The 16,811-nt window shown below is 43.0% G+C and overlaps 3 protein-coding genes across 20 annotated transcripts; all 3 read left to right on the forward strand.

The window, feature by feature from the left end:
- The first annotated feature begins 104 nt into the window (after positions 1-104).
- On the forward strand, positions 105-7,989 carry LOC103997725 (IRK-interacting protein-like). 16 transcript variants are annotated; one of them, XM_065167537.1, is made up of 10 exons: positions 105-317; positions 404-559; positions 1,066-1,143; positions 2,388-2,461; positions 2,605-2,684; positions 2,786-2,981; positions 3,136-3,230; positions 3,509-3,598; positions 3,698-5,083; positions 6,398-7,989. In XM_065167537.1, exons 9-10 carry the CDS (start codon positions 4,859-4,861, stop codon positions 7,895-7,897), a joined length of 1,725 nt encoding a protein of 574 aa, XP_065023609.1. In that variant the 5' UTR covers positions 105-317; positions 404-559; positions 1,066-1,143; positions 2,388-2,461; positions 2,605-2,684; positions 2,786-2,981; positions 3,136-3,230; positions 3,509-3,598; positions 3,698-4,858; the 3' UTR covers positions 7,898-7,989. The 16 variants fall into 16 exon arrangements, 14 of the variants coding, with proteins under 14 accessions (XP_065023609.1, XP_065023607.1, XP_065023608.1 ...); XM_065167535.1 differs by having other exon boundaries at positions 2,392-2,534; XM_065167536.1 differs by having other exon boundaries at positions 2,392-2,461.
- A 143-nt stretch (positions 7,990-8,132) lies between these two features.
- Positions 8,133-11,185, forward strand: LOC135649306 (probable glucosamine 6-phosphate N-acetyltransferase 2). 3 transcript variants are annotated; one of them, XM_065167540.1, is made up of 2 exons: positions 8,133-8,888; positions 10,777-11,185. In XM_065167540.1, the coding sequence occupies exon 1, from the start codon at positions 8,379-8,381 to the stop codon at positions 8,847-8,849; it is 471 nt and encodes a 156-aa protein (XP_065023612.1). In that variant the 5' UTR covers positions 8,133-8,378; the 3' UTR covers positions 8,850-8,888; positions 10,777-11,185. The 3 variants fall into 3 exon arrangements, with proteins under 3 accessions (XP_065023612.1, XP_065023611.1, XP_065023613.1); XM_065167539.1 differs by having other exon boundaries at positions 10,792-11,185; XM_065167541.1 differs by having other exon boundaries at positions 10,800-11,185.
- A 365-nt stretch (positions 11,186-11,550) lies between these two features.
- Positions 11,551-12,912, forward strand: LOC135649304 (DNA damage-repair/toleration protein DRT100-like). The gene has a single exon (XM_065167538.1). It carries the CDS (start codon positions 11,666-11,668, stop codon positions 12,749-12,751), a length of 1,086 nt encoding a protein of 361 aa, XP_065023610.1. The 5' UTR covers positions 11,551-11,665; the 3' UTR covers positions 12,752-12,912.
- Positions 12,913-16,811: the final 3,899 nt, after the last annotated feature.

The raw sequence follows: 16,811 nt of genomic DNA on the forward strand, positions 1-16,811 counted from the left end.
TTTTGTGGAGTGGTATCTCCACAGAACCATCAAGCAGTGAATTGTTGGCAAAGGGGTGTTTTTGTTGCTGCCTCACATCTCAGAAGCCGAGAGCGTAAATATAATGAGTTACTCAACCCCTCTTATTCTATTTTAGTTTACCTGACAAGAACAGAGTCCCTGACTACAGCTCGCGTGCTAATCACGTGAACGAGAAGACCGCTACGCAAATGAGAAACCCTAATTTTCCCTCGATTACTTGAGCCCGACGGGTTCAGAGCAGTGCGCGCTGCCTGGCGGCGATGATAGCGGCGATTCGGACGTCGCCAAGCCCTTTGGTAGCCTAACGAACCTGTTGTCGTTGTTCCTTGCTGCGCTGCTGCTTCTTCTTCTTCTTCTTCTTCATTTTCCTCTCGTCTGTTAGATCTGTAGGGAATCTCTTGGTGGACTTGTCTAATGTTCTGCTTGCTGCGCCGATTTAACGAAGCCCTCGCTGCTGCTTGCGTTAGATCTATTTGCCGCCGATTTGAATCCTGCTTTGAGGAAGTAGGAATTTTGCGACTGCAGCATGCTTAAAGCTGTGATAAATTTCTCCCCTTCTTAAGTTTGTCAAAGCAACCAGTCGCCTTTCTTTGAATTGTTCTAAGTTTCTCCTCCTGTAGAATTCACATGGGAATTGCTAATTCAATTTCTTAGTAGAAGACAATGTTCTCATACTTCCAAACAAACTTTGCATGTGATACTCGTTTTACCTAACATAATTTAGAATGCATCAAGCGTCAAAATATGAATTTTCTTGTGGTTGTTACGTTTGGGCTTCTTGAACAAAGTGCACATATCAAACAAAAGAAAATTGATGCTTGGACTGACGACTCCTTAAGATATCTATCGATGGAGGAGGTAGTAAAGCAAGCAACAAACCTGAAATGAAGCTTGAGTTCTATGGGTTCCGTAAACCTTAGATTGATTATTGATTTCCCATGGACCATAGACATCAAACTGGCAATTGAACTGATGGCTTTTTTTTCGGTATTCTTAAAAAATGGAATTTTAATCTTCACAAGATGGCTTTTTGCTTCATGCTAGGTCTTTGAATTTAGAGGATTTTACAAGTGGATCGATTAGGCCTATGCAGTGCAAGAACCAGAGAATTTCTTCTATCAGGTATTGTTGACTTACTTATAGAAGACGCAAATTACATGCTTTTAGAAACAGAGCAGCTGTTACATTATTTTTCATTATGTTTGTAGCTTGCTGGTCTTGGATGCTTGAAATTTGAACTGCTGCTTCTGAACAAATACAAAGAGAATCCATTTTATTTAAATGCCAAAAAAGCGACTGCTTTTGTAAAGAAGTTACACTCTTTTTCAATTTTGTTAGGTTATAAATGACAACGGTCGGGAGGAAACGATATGGTCCCAGACATCATTGCCAATAACCGTTGGAAAATCCTAGGGTTATTCGTGTTGTGTGCAGCATATATGTAGAAAATAATTATACATTGTTGGATATGTCAGATTGTGCTAAACCTTGGACCAAACTCCTAGAAAACCATGCAATCATTCCCATGTAGGCCACGGAATACAACTAAAGGCAGCCATAAGCATCTCATCTTACATACTAATGGTGATGGGATTGTTAGAAGCAGTGACTATCTGTTGTTTTCTGGAGGAGCTAGGTTGTGTTCATGAATAGTGGCTGGAGCCGGATTATCTTATCAGTTTTGTTTTAGTAATCCTGATGTTTATTTTTATCCATATAGGTTGTTAGTTTCTGCTTCTATTATGTTCAACTTATCTACTAACAAGTCTTGTTTGTGCTATTATCTTGTCATGAATATTAATTTGGTTTGTTTATGCTTGTGATCCCCTCTTGATCTTTCATCCTGTGTTCCATCTGAATGTAAAACTTGGTTTTGTTTTTGGTTACGTTGAAGATAATGTTTCTCCAAGTTTGTCTTCTACCATCATTATCACTATGAATATATTCTTTGAGCTTGTAGGGCTATTTACTTAATTGTTTTGTAGATATACAAGTCATACAGTCTTATTGTGTCTTTTACTTCCACATGGTTTAGGATTTTCTATAAGCAACTTCAGGATCTTGAATTTCTCAAAGAAGTGAAGCGACATGAATTCTTGTACTGCCACATTGTCAAATATATTAATGTCTCAAATACAAGAAAATAAAGTCTAATTAAGAAGTGTACAAGTAGGATTTGATCTTGTGATGGCGTCCTTCTAAATATGTTTAAGAAAGATGATAATTGCTGTTAACCAAAGCTTATGACATGAGTATTATGTTTTAATTCAACAATGAAAAAAAAGGAAATAAAAATTTTTCGATCTCTAAAATAGTTTGTCCTGCCATGCTGGTCCCCACTAACCCCTATCACTCCTTGATTGAAGCAAGGCTTCGGTGGGTCTCAGCCTTGTTCAGGGTGGTCATCACTTGTGCTGCTTTCATTTGCAGAGGATGACAGGTCTGCAGACTTAATGGCATCCAATTGCATATCGAGAAGATATTTCAGCTTTCCTGTCACCTGTGGGTTTTTGGTATGACGGCCATGCATGCTAAGCACTGACAACTGGGTGCAGCAACCTTCTCATTTCTCTCCATCAACAGGATGCAGTGTTCTTCTATCTCAACCGAGAGGGGAAGGAGTGGGTGCCTGAACTTGAAGACAACCAAACCCTTGGTGGCAGGTGCTTTGTCACTTTCTATTCACCATCAAATCCTTTTTATTTCATCAGAAGAAAACTGATACAATGCTTGAAAGTGACTCATGATCTTGGAACCACCGCAGGCCTACTGTAATATCAATTCTTATCACTTGTTTATGGAATTACCAAAAGGAAGAGGGCAGCACATGATGGCAATGCAGCAAGGAAGCATCTGCGTGTAACTATTGTCTCTAGTTCCACAAAATAGCTGTATATTTGGATGTGCCTTGACAACCATCATTTCTTGTGACATTCTTCTGCTAGTTGAGTTAAACAAAGGTCCATCATCTATTGCCTTGGTCGGAGTTATGTTTATAATATCAAGATAATAGGCCTACTTTATTCTTGTTGTATTTGTGTTTCTGAAGAGAGAGAGAGAGAGAGAGAGAGAGAGAGAGAGAGAGAATGACTTGTGTTTTGGATGGCTATGCAGATGTCTCCTAGCTATCAGTTGCCAGCCTCACCACAATCGTTCTTTGGAGCCACCCATCAACTTGAACCTGAAGAATAACTCGGCCATTATCGCAGGTATGCAGTTTCTGGAGAGATTACTCCTTGAAAGTTACGTGAAAGAAATTTACTACAGCATTGTACTTGCTGATATCGGCACATCTCCTCCTCTGTGCTTCATATTTTATTATTTAGTTCCATTCCTTGCAATCAATCCTTCTGAACATTCTCTATCTTTTTTATACAGTGGACAGTCACATGCTAACAGGCATTCTTACCCTGTGAAAACAAGAAAAAAAAATTGTTCTAGAGGTTAGATGTGATTGAAAGCCTTCTTCATGTTATTGTCATTTCAGATATGATCCGGTATGTGTGAGGACCTGGTTGGAAGACACTTGGCCTTTCTTCCTTCGGCCATGCTTTTCTCCGACCAGATGAGCTTCATGGTAGTGTCATTTCCCAGAGAGTAACATGGAAAAAGATGCTGCAGAACATGTGCCAGAATGCATTGATGTTGCCATGACATTAAGCTTCCCCCGTTTCAGGTTATGATGATGAAGACTGTACCGGAATCGAGTAGCCATCGACTTTGGAGGAACGAACAAGTTTAGCCTCTAGGCAAGGAAGGTCAGGTCTGTAATCATAGCTGCAACTGAGCCAGCATTGGGTGTGAAACACCGTGACAGGAAACCATAGAGAAGCCTATGGTCGGTCATACAGTGTTGAGACCTGTGAACCATGGAGAAGCTCGTCAGCATCTTTTTCATGTACCTTGATCTCATTTACGTGTGGCTTTGAAGCATAAAGAAATCATCATGAGATTGACGCATCTGAGGCATGCCAAGAAGCTTAAGATTCAAGATCATGTTCTGCGATCGCTATCAGCCCTACTTTTTCGTCTCGAGACTGGTGCTTGATTCCATCTAATTTGTTTGTTGATCACAGCAGCAAACAAAGGAGCACAGCTAGAGAGAGAGAGAGGACTTCGCCCACCTTGCCCTGTTGGCTTTTCCTGGGTGGAGAGTTGTCCCTTAGCCAATTGCTGCCAAAAAGAAAGTCCCAGCGCTGTTGGCCCATTTCGTTTGCAGACACAAACATCAAATCGGCTGCGGTAATATTAGCAGAAAGGTGCCAACAGACCTGTTGGTCACATCACGCCAAGATCGAGCAACCGATCTCGATTGATGGCCTATGTGCTGAATGTTTGTGCTGGTTCTAACCTGTAACTCCATGTTGCTATCCGAAACAATCAATCGAAAAAACAAGCAGCATCACTGTCACAATTCTGCCCTCAAATCAACTTCTTCGATCTGATGGAATTCGGATTACATTGATCTATAAATCTTTTACACCTTCATTCAATCTAGTCATTAGAAAAATAATTATTATTATTGCAGGAGACATATTTCAACTGCAAACACACACACCGAATGCTGCGGACACCCATGCAGACAACCTCTCTTCATCCCTTCCACGAGGAACGAAGAAGAACAGAGGCTGTCCTCCGTATGTATATAAGGTCCCCGCGCTCATCCTCCACCACCTCTGACCTCTGAGAGTAAACCAGCGTTACATTTCTTCTTTTCTTTGTCTCCTCCTCCTCGAATCTTGTCTCTCTTCTTCCATAGTTTTCTCTTCGAGTATTATGACCACCTCACCATGCCCTTTTGAGTTCAGTCCCCGCTCTCCGATATCTTCTTGGTGCCATGGCTTCTTCCACCGCTTCTTCTCAGCCGCATGGGACCCAGAACGAGGATGTCCACGCCGCCATTGCCAAGGCCGTGGAGCTGAGGTCTCTGCACGCGGCGCTGCTGCAAAGGAGCAACCTTGGCAGCCCCGCCGTCCTCGGCCCCCACGTCGGTGCTTCCCCTTCTCTCTTGCGGCGTTCTAATCCGCTCTCCACGGCCGAAGACTACCCCGTCTTCGCACCTGTGAGGATTCTTGCTGCCCTCAGCCTTTAGCTTCATTCGCTTCCTCGTCTCTAATAAACGCGTTAACTCGGTGTGAATCTTTCGATCGATTCTTCGTTCGGTTTGACCTTGGTGGATTCTTGATGTTAGTATCGCGACAAATATTTTGGAGGATTTCAAGTGGATTCCGTCGTTGTTAACTTCCATTAAAACCTTTGGAGCTTCTTGGTATGTTCCTTCTTGTTCGTTTCTTGAATGTGGCTGCGAACTACTTCCAGGTTGCTCTATGCGTGTTCACTAGGATCTTTTCTGGGGTTGTATTCTGCTGATTCTGATGTTTGATATCTTGGAATATAGCGAGGTAATTTAGATTTCGTTTCTCGAAGGTCTTCACACTTGCAACGAGCAATCTGCTTGGTCTTCACACTTCCTTATGCTTTTGTCTTGGGAGGGACTCTATATATGTGGTGGCTATTCTTCTTCTTCAAGGAAGGATGTGTCTAGCAATGCTTCCCTCTTTGTCTCAACATCCATCATCCTTGGCATGCAGAAATTTTATTTGTCTTAGAGATGAGACATCTTGTAGTGCTAAGACTCTCATTATGAATGAACTGCCAACTAGTATAACTACACCAACAAGTAAATGTATGAAAAGCAAAATAATAAGATCCTCCTCTGTAAATTTCTCTGGTTGTTTTTTATTCTGATTATTAATCATGTCTCATCTTACAGCAGGGATAACTGGATTGAGTGTCATTTACTTCCAACTTTGAGTATCTTAGCTATGAACATATGTTCTTCTTGATTCCTCTTTTTAGGCTTGGATCTTGTTGAGGACTTTAATTATCCACACTTGAGTTAATAATAATTTTAATATGGATCATATCACATTGCATTCTTAGGCTAATGAGTTTTAATGTCTCATAATTTTTCTCATTTTTTCCATCAATCAAATACTACTGTAGGCTCTGGTCTCTTCGATATAGGTTTATTGTTGATTTCATTTTATGATGTTTTCTCCATAAAGATATTGCTTACTCTTTCCCATGAGTATAGTTTGCTCATTCTTTCACTTGAATCTGATACCCAATGAACTCGAAAACACAGCAGAGTAGTAGGGCTAAACTAAGATATGAATGTATGTTTTTAGTGTGAACAATTATTGGGAACATTCTTCACTCTGTTACTGATCTGAATAGAATTATGGCCTCGAGGAATCTGAAATCTCAACATATTCTAATCTAACAACACTTTTCATTAAAACTGTTTTATTTATTTTCTGTTTTTCCCCCTGTTTTGTAATTGAAACTTAAAATGTCTATCTATGTTTGGCAGAGTTACGAAGAAGAGCCATTACGAGCTTATCACAGTATCCATCCAGAAAACCGAAGCTTATCAGGAACCTGGAGAGCCATGAAGCCAGCAGAAGGCAAGCAAGATGAATCAGTAAACATAGTTAGAAATGAACATTCTTCCCCTTACAGCGAGCGGAACATTTGCTTTACAACTGAACATTTCTCCAAGAGAAGCTCATGCGTAAATCACAATCTGCAAGCTTCTCTTGTGGCTGATGCCCTCAATTCTTCTAGTAGTAGAACCAGTCCAGGATACGAAACCATCGCTACATGCAACGCATGCAAGCCTCCAACCATCAATCGGGAATACGAAATCGAGCATAAGAACTTGAAGGCAGTCACGAGCATAGTAGGATCATTGCATGACTCAGAGCCACCAACACATGCGCACACCAAGCACAGAGGGCCTATCCTGTCATGGTTATTCCCCAGATTGAAGAAGAAACCCAAGCCAGAGATGTCGCCAAACCCTGTAGAATCCGAAGACATGGCTCAGCTTTTGAAGGACTGGGGATTGCTTTCACTTGAATCGGTGAAGAAGGAAGTGTTTAAAGCCAACAAGAACAGGGACGCAGCACTGGCAGAAGTCTCAGAAATGAGGTCTTCGCTGGGAGAGCTGCAACAAAAGCTAGTCAATTTAGAAACATACTGTGAAGAGTTGAAGAAGGCCTTAAAGCAGGCAAAGCATGCGAAGAATACCCTGGTTTTGGACCGGCCTAGTTTGCCGATGAGAACAAAATTCAATGGCAGCATAAAAGACAACACGATGACCGTCAGCCACGAGGTAATGGCGGAAGGTTTTCTGCAGATGGTATCAGAAGCCAGGCTATCCGTCAAACAGTTCTGCGAGATGCTGATCCATCAAATCGAAGAGACTGATTGTGAACTGATGGAGAAGCTGAAATCGCTTCTCCAGCCTCACCAGATGGCACCACCCAGTAATAAACACTCGAAAGCATTGTTACACCATGTGGAAGCTCTGATAAACCAATCTTTGTATCAGGATTTCGAGAACTGTGTGTTCCAGAAGAATGGCTCACCAAAATTTCTAGATCCGCAGCAAGATCGCCAGGAGAACTTCTCATCATTCATTTCACTACGGAACTTGAGTTGGAATGAGGTACTGCGCAAGGGGACCAAGTACTACAGTGAAGATTTCAGCAGGTTCTGTGATCAAAAAATGAGCTGCATCGTTTCCTTGCTAAATTCTTCAAGAGCATGGCCCGAACAGCTCCTCCACTGCTTCTTTGTGGCTGCCAAATGCATATGGTTGCTTCACCTGCTCGCTTTCTCGTTCGGCCCACCATTGATGATCCTGCGAGTTGAGGAGAATCAGAACTTCGATCCTCTTTACATGGAAGACATTCCTGTAGACAGAAAGACAGCACAAATCCCGGGCCTAGTTAAGATCATGGTCATGCCAGGATTCTACATTCAAGATAGTGTTCTCAAGTGCCGGGTTCTTTGCAGATATCAGTGACTCAATTCTCTTTGACCTTTGCTCTCCTCATGGATTTGGTGCTTGCAGGAGCTGTCGAAATCGATTCTCCATCCTGAAACTGTATTGTTCTATGAGTACAGGCTTGATAAAACAACTGTAATTTCTTTCCGTCTAACAAGGTAAATGTATTGTCTTGCAGATGAAGTGAGACTGAAAAGAAACGAGGAACTAATAATATTGATGGCATGGGGTTATTGTGATGGAAGTCATGGTGTTATCGTAGCTGCAGATTCTGAAACCATGTTTTGTGTTAGAAGCAGGCTCGTATGCTATGGTCTTCTTATCGGATTCTTGTGTCACGATCCGAACGAGCCGAAAAGCCCGTTAAAAGAGTCACGTGATTCCCACGTGGCGATCGCTGGATGATCGGCTCAGTAGTAATTGGTGGCACCAAGTGGAACTCGATCCATCGAAGTTCCGGCTACTTTCGAAGGGGGAAAAGGAAGAGCGATCGGACACGATGGCTGTCGATGGTGAGGAAGACGATCTGCTCCTCCCGCTACGCCGCCTCGAGATCTCCGACAACGCCAAGGGCTTCGTCGAGCTCCTCTCCCAGCTCAGCCCCGCCACCTCACCCCTCTCCGATGCCGACTTCCTTGCCCGATTCGCTGACCTAGCTGCCCTCGGAGACGACCACCTAATCGTCGTAGCCGAGGACCAACGCTCAGGCCGGATCGTCGCCACTGGCAGCGTCTTCCTCGAGCGCAAGTTCCTCCGCGGCGGCAGCAAGGTCGGCCACATCGAGGACGTCGTCGTCGACGCCGCCGCCCGCGGCCAACATCTGGGGCAGCGGGTGGTCCGCTACCTCGCGGACCACGCCAAGGCCGCTGGCTGCTACAAGGTCATACTCGACTGCACGCCCGATCTGAGGTCGTTCTACGAGAAGTGTGGGTTCACGGAGAAGAACATCCAGATGGCCCTCTACTTCTGATCACAGAATGGCCCGTCGTCTACTTGATTCATTGCTCGGGTAATCTGAAATCTATTTGCTTTGCTATTTATTTGAACTGTGCTGCTCCCATTTCTCTTTTGGGTGTATGATTTTGGATGTGCCTGTTAGATTTTGTTGACATGTTGGTATAATTTGAAATGTAGCTCGATGAACTAATTTGATTCAGATAAATATGCAAAATGAGGTGTGAAATCAGATACAGAACCACATAATCTTGCCACGGAGTATGTGGGTAGATCTTTGTTCTTCAAGCAATAAACAGAATCATCTTGGACATTTTGTCCATTGGAATTGATAATAAGCAAAATATAGACTTCGGATGAAGAAAAAATCATACTTGTTTTTGTTTCATTGTCTTTTATTTGTCATTGGGAGGAGAAAGAAGATCAAGGGAACTGTCCAATTGAATTGAATTGAATTGCACAGGATAATATGAATATATGCATATGTCGAAGACAAATAGTACTGGAACTTTGAGATGTATATCTGTCCGGTTCACATCCTGCCATTGGTGTGATGATGACCACACCAGTTGTTTAGTGAATTCTTCTGTTGCTCAAGCTACAAATTCTCTAGGATCAGTAATTATATCTTGTCAAATTGCACGATTATACTATGGGGTGCAGTTGAGGTGAAATCTTAATGAGGATGTATTTTACAAGGAACACATGCATAGTAACCAATAGAACATCATAAATGCTCTATGTGAGTATGTTCAGTGAAATAGGGGGTTAGAGAAAAAATTGATAGACATTTAATCATGTTGCTGACTCTACGAATTACAAAAATGAATAGTAGATTCAATAAGGCCTTGCGATCATATAGTTCAACAAATTTCAAAATTTTCATGCCTTATTCTCCTCTTCATTGTCCTATTGTTCTCTTAGTAATAACTAGTTGTTTAATTTGCCAATTCGAAGTATGTACACCACCTCATAAACAAAATTTATGACTTGAATAAATTATTATACAATATTAGTTTAATTAATCATAAAACAAGATTTAGTTAGTTTAATTAGTGAACTAGTTTAACCCCACCAATGTCTTTCACTTGTGGTGGTTATTATACAATATTAGTCAAGCAGTTTCCTTCTTATCAGATATATACAACACGGAATACATGAAAAATCCATTGTCATTTATTTTTTTATTATTTCTGATGTCTATCTTTCACTGACGGAAAGAGAACGAAACTTACTTTGCATTTGAGGATGTGAGATGCCTGCTTTGCCTATGTACTTCATTGAAGTCTGTTCTCCTCAATGCTTATTATATACCAAACCAAAATTAGTTTAAGGGGTGTGCTATGATACGGTAAAGCATTTTTCTTGCTGTGGTATACTATAGAGATTAGAGAAAGTAATTTTTTTTGTTAGAATTCCTTGTCTCTATTAACTTGTTGGTAGAACAATCTGATGTGGATCGTGAGATACATACATGATCCCACAAAATATCTGGTACATACTACCTTTCTAGAGAAACAAGCATTGGTACCCATTAAGTGCTTTAGTTTAATTCCTAGCAGATAATAAATAAATTGTGATTTCTTCACTAGCCACTGATTGTTTCATTGAAGCTAAAATTCTTAATCCTGTTCTTACTCTATTCCTCTTCGTTTCACCAAGTCATCTTTCCGAGATTGATATCTTTCGTTCTACTTTGGTTTCACAATACTTACAAAAGTAGTTTTTCGATTGAATGGAAGACTTGCATCCTCATATAACAATCTGCATCTAATTTCTGTAGCATTTTGACATCAAATTGGAAATGGAAAGAAACTATAAGACTGAAATGTTGTCTAAGGATCACATAGTAGTCTTACATCTTTCTTGATTTTAACGAAAAATAGATTGTTACATTAAGTCATCATATGTGCAGAACCAAGAGGTTAACTTACATTCTCTAGATATGTGTTGCCTAGCCATGCAGCTATTCAATGAAAAGAACCCCTGCCAACAATGATCCACAATTACAAAGATAAGCATCAACTGAAGGATCTTGCTGCTGCTGATGTATTAGACGAAAACCAGGATGACCTATAACTCCACCCACAATAGATCGACATCGAGACAGAGTGAAATAGACCACAATGGAGGTCCCCCATGGATTCTATTTGTTGCCTGTTTCTTGAATTCTTGAAACCAATCTCCTCTTAAATCTTAGTCACTGTTTTCACCAAAAGTCTTTTGGGATTTGATTGTTGATGAGGAAGGAACTTGGACAGGGTGGATTTTCATTGATCAGAATACGTGTTTGTATGTGAAGATCATCTTAGCTGAAACTAAAATATAATCAATTTGAATCTTAAATATTCACATCATAGTCTTTCAATATTAGTATATTTGCCTACTTAAATCAGTTTGAATCTTCAGTCTCGATTAGTTTGCTTCACTCTTTGGTACTGCCCCCCGGTTGTAGTTTCCACCTCTTATTCTCTGATTTGAATCTAATGTTAGCATTGGTTTGGTAGAGGCAGTTGTTTTCTTAGCTGCTGGATTTATGTTAATTGGTTCCAGACCTGTTGTGTGCTCTCGGCACATCCAATCCCATTTATCTCTGTTTCCTGTGCTCCTTACTTGGGAATGCACAGTTGATTCGGAATGCGTCGCCGACTATATTTATTTGCATCAAATGAGATGGGCCCTAATGCCCCCCACCGCCTATGTGGATCCGGCCCATCTTATCTCATCTGCATTGCTTTACAACTCACACTACTCAGACACGGGGCTTCCCTCGTCCTTCAAAGGAGCACATAACCCAGGGCACAGAGCGAGGAAAGGCTCGCCCATCCCTCCATGCCGCCTCGTAGGCTCTCCTTCGTCCTCCTCGTCGTCGCTGTATTGGCTGGCGGCGGCGCCGGATGCCCGGCATCCGATCGCGAAGCGCTTCTGGCCTTCCGGTCGGCCCTGTCTGAGTCGCACCTGGGGATCTTCTCCTCGTGGACCGGCGACGACTGCTGCTCCCAGTGGTATGGCGTGAGCTGCGACCCCACCACCGGGCGCGTAGCCGACATTTCCCTCCGTGGCGAATCGAAGGACCGCTCCGGCGGCCTCATGTACGGCCGTATCTCGCCGGAGATCTGCCGCCTGGACCGCCTCACCACCCTCGTCCTCGCCGACTGGAAGCACATCTCCGGGCCCATTCCCCCCTGCCTCACCTCCCTCCCCCTCCTCCGCATCCTCGACCTCATCGGCAACCGCCTCTCCGGCCCCATCCCCGACGACATCGGCAACCTTTCCCGCCTCGCCGTCCTCAACGTGGCCGACAACCAGATATCCGGCTCCATCCCCGCCTCCCTCTCCGCCCTCTCCTCCCTCATGCACCTCGACCTCAGCAACAACCAGATCGCCGGCCCCATCCCCGGCGACTTCGGCGAGCTGCGCATGCTCAGCCGCGCCCTCCTCGCCCGCAACCGCATCTCCGGTGTCATCCCCTCCTCCGTCGGTCACATGACCCGGCTCGCCGACCTCGACCTCGCCCAGAACCGCATCTCCGGGGAGATCCCGGACAGCCTCGGGTCCACGCCGGTGCTGTCGTCTCTATACCTCGATTCGAACCGGCTCAGCGGCCAGATCCCGGTGGAGCTGTTCTCCAGCCGGGGGCTGGGGATCCTGAACCTGAGCCGGAACGCCATCGAGGGGGAGATGCCGGACGCGTTCGGCTCCCACTCGTACTACACTGCGCTGGACCTGTCGTACAACCGGTTGAGCGGCCCGGTGCCGAAGACGCTAGTGATGGCGGCCTACGTGGGCCACTTGGACCTCAGCCACAACCGCCTCTGCGGCGCCCTCCCCGTCGGCTCCCCCTTGGACCACCTCCAGCCCGCGTCCTTCGCCGACAACCACTGCCTCTGCGGTGGCCCGCTGCCAGCTTGTAAGTGAGGCGCACGGTACAAAGATCCCAGCGATGGTAACGTGATTTCTCTCTCTCTCTCCCTCTCCCTCTCAGACTGGTGATTGCTACTAGTGCACTGAGAGTGAATAAACAGGGGTAGGGGAATGTAATTGCTTGCATGATGTTAATTCAAAGAAGCTTCTAATCCCGCGATCTCGCTGCGCACACGAGCAGGCATCATCGCCTCGGTACGGTCGTACGAGCAGTATGTGCTGTTCATGCCGGTCTCACATGCCATATGATAATATCGAAGCAAATGTTTTTAACATTTGCTGCTATGTATCTCCTGCAATCCGACGTGTGAACGGTATATATATATATATATATATATATATATATATATATATATATATATATATATATAGAGAGAGAGAGAGAGAGAGAGAGAACAGCTGGTGCTTTCCTCGCCCAATTGGATGGTCTAACAAAGTAAGTGTCGGTGGACCGGACAAAAGATAACGACACCAACAACTAATTAGTATCGTTACTGCCTTCACCAACTACTGTCGGTGCAAATTTCTACCTTGTCGACCGTAGTTAAGAAGTGATGGGGACAAAAACGACTCTTTTTTATAGAAAATGAGTAAATAAATAACTCTCTCTCTCTCTCTCTCTCTCTCTCTATATATATATATATATATATATATATATATATATATATATATATATATATATATATATATATATATATATATATATATATATATATATATATATATATAGAAGTGTGTTTGATGTGAAATTACCGGTGGGTTAGGTGTGATGGTTCTCCAATTAAGCGTCAAGAGCCATTCATAGTGATTCACTGGGCAAAAGGCTACCCGAATGAGATCGGAGATGTGCGAGGTATAGCAGGCAATGGTGGTGTCTCTGTCCTTGAGATATTGGAATGGATCAGATATGAAAGCCAAGGTTGTTCCCGATAGAAATTAAGCGAAGAAGATAGAAATTGTAGAAGAAACTATGAAATGTATAAGATATAATTGTCTAATGCATTTTGATAGTGAGTTCTTGACAGCCATTTATACACACTCAGTAGGGAGGTTATACATGGAGGATTTTTCTCAACTGCTGAGAGATTTCCTCAACTGCCTTGAGGAAATCTTATCTGCTTCTCAACTACGGAGAGATTTCCTCAACTGCCTTGAGGAAATCTTATCTGCTTATCATGCCCCCGCAAGATTGAGCTTCCATCAAGGATGCCGATCTTGGACCGATGAGATGAAAATAGTTTACGGGCGAGAGGCTTTGTGAGTGAGTCGGCTAGTTGATCTGCTGTATGTACATGAGAAACTCGGAGTTGATGTCTGGCAACTTGATCTCGCACAAAATGGAAGTCGATGACTATGTGTTTCATGCGGGAATGAAACACTGGATTGGCACATAAATAAGTAGCTCCAATATTATCACAATATATTGTAGGAATAACCGTGGAGTTGACGTTGAGTTCCTTGAGCAAATTTGTGACCCAATTGAGTTCAGCGGCGGTGGCGACGGCACGGTATTCAGCTTCAGTTGTAGATCGTGCAACCGTCTTTTGTTTTTTAGAACTCCAACTGATTGGAGTAGCTCCAAGGAAGACAATGTATCCGGACATAGATGTTCTATCATCAAAGTTCCCTGCCCAATCAGTATCAGCAAAGGCATGGAGATGGAGTGAAGTATTTTTGCGAAGAAAAATGCCATGATTAAGAGTCCCTTTAAGATACCGCAAAATTCGTTTGACCGCAGACCAATGCGTAGTAGATGGTCGATGCATGAATTGCGATAACTTATTGACGGCAAATGAAATATCTGGACGGGTGAGAGCCAAGTACTGTAAGGAGCCAAGGACTTGTCGATACTGAGTCGAATCTGTAGCAGGACTTCCATCATATAATTTAAGTGATTCACTGGTAGAGAGAGGAGTTGTAACCTCTTTCGCATCCTGCATGTTTGCCTTTGATAATAAATCTTGAATATACTTTCTTTGTGATAGGAAGAGACCTGAAGATGTAAATGTTGCTTCTACTCCCAGAAAGTAGCTTAAAGTTCCTAGATCTTTGAGGGAGAATCGATCGGCCAAGTGCTTTAGAAATGCCTGAGTCTTCAAAGGATTATTTCCTGTGACAATAATATCATCCACATATACTAAAAGATATATTATGCTTCCATTGTGCTGGCAAATGAATAACGAGGTATCAGACTTTGAATTGATGAAGCCAATTGAGGTCAAAAACGAGCCAAGCTCGTTATACCAAGCCCTTGGAGCTTGACGAAGTCCATAAATAGCTTTTTGAAGTTTGCAGACATGCCTCGGATATTGAGGATGAACGAAACCAGGAGGTTGTTGCATAAAGACATCTTCAGTAAGTGACCCCTGTAAAAAGGCATTGTTAACATCCAATTGTCGTATGTGTCAGCCCTTTGAGATAGCCAAACTCAGGATAAGACGGATTGTTGTGGGTTTAACAACGGGACTAAATGTCTCTGTGAAGTCGACACCAGGTCGTTGATGAAACCCTTTGGCGACTAGACGTGCTTTGTATCTGGCAACGGATCCGTCTGGGTTCCGCTTAATTCGAAAGACCCATTTACACCCGATGATATTTTGTGTGTGATGAAAGGGTACTAAGGTCCATGTAGAGTTATGGAGGAGAGCATCATATTCGTCACACATGGCTTTACGCCAGTGAGAAGATTTTTGAGCTTGAGTGATTGTAGTGGGTTCACTGGCCTCAGTGGAGGAATTTGTTATAGCATGTAAGTCAAGGACTTGACGTGGTTTGAAAATACCACTTTTGGAGCGTGTTGTCATTGGATGTCTAGGGGGGGTGGAAGTGGTAGATTGTGTTGGTGGTATAGCCGAGGGCGAGTCACTGTCATGGACCGGGTCAACCGTCGGCACAACAATGTCACTAGATCTAGGAGAAGGTAAAGCCAGTGGCAATGTTGCCGAGGGTATGACTTCATTAATAGGGGAAACTTGTGAGGAAGGGAGTGGAGGAATAGAGGGAGTGAGAAGCTGTTGAACTGGAGTAATAGTAGTATGTGAATCTTGAGAGTAAGGACTGGACGGTGTCATTGGAGGTTCGTGTGATGAGATCGGAGGGATATTCCAGTGATGTATGTTTATCGGAGTAGTTTGCATGGTAGGATTATTTTGAAAAGGAAAGACAGACTCCTTAAAGATAACATGACGTGATATAAAGACCTTTTTAGTTTGGGGTTCATAGCATCGAAAAGCATTATGTTCAAGAGAGTAGCCTATAAAAGTGCAAGGCTTAGATCGTGGTGTTAGCTTATGTGACGCATAGGGACGGAGCCATGGATAACATAAACAGCCAAAAACTCTGAGTTTATGAAGGTTTGGAAGTTTGTGGAATAATTTTTCAAATGGTGACTGGTATTGTAAGACTGGAGTGAGCATACGATTAATGAGATAAACTGCAGTTTGAAAAGCTACTGACCAAAAAGATGGTGGCATGGATGCTTGATGTAGAAGGGAGAGACCAGTTTCAACGATATGCCGATGTTTGCGTTCGGCAGAACCAACCAATTGGGGAGTATGTGGGGGTGACTTGAGGTGTTGTATACCACAAGCAGAGAGACAGGATGTGAGGGCTTGATATTCGCCTCCACCATCAGAGTAAACTGTTTTAATGGAAGATTGAAAAAAATTCTCGACCAACTTTCGAAAGTTGGTAAATACAGTAGAAACATCAGACTTATGATGGAGAGGATATAACCATGTGTACTTAGTAAAATAATCTACAAAAATGACATAAAAACGAAACTTGTCAAAAGAAGGAATTGGGGCAGGGCCCCACACGTCGGTATAAATGATTTCAAATGGTTTAGAGCAAGAAATGGAGGTTGTCCCAAAAGGTAGTTTATGACTTTTATTGCAAAGACAAGCATCACAATGATTAATAATGCTATTGATTTTCAAGGTAGGAAGAGAATAACGAGAAAGTAATTTTTGCTGAATAAAAGGGGAGGGATGACCAAGACGACGATGCCATACATCAACCGGAGCTGCGATTGAGGAGTGAGCAGTAGGAAGGG

The sequence above is a fragment of the Musa acuminata genome, chromosome BXJ3-9, assembly GCF_036884655.1.
Source record: "Musa acuminata AAA Group cultivar baxijiao chromosome BXJ3-9, Cavendish_Baxijiao_AAA, whole genome shotgun sequence".
Classification (NCBI taxonomy): domain Eukaryota; kingdom Viridiplantae; phylum Streptophyta; class Magnoliopsida; order Zingiberales; family Musaceae; genus Musa; species Musa acuminata.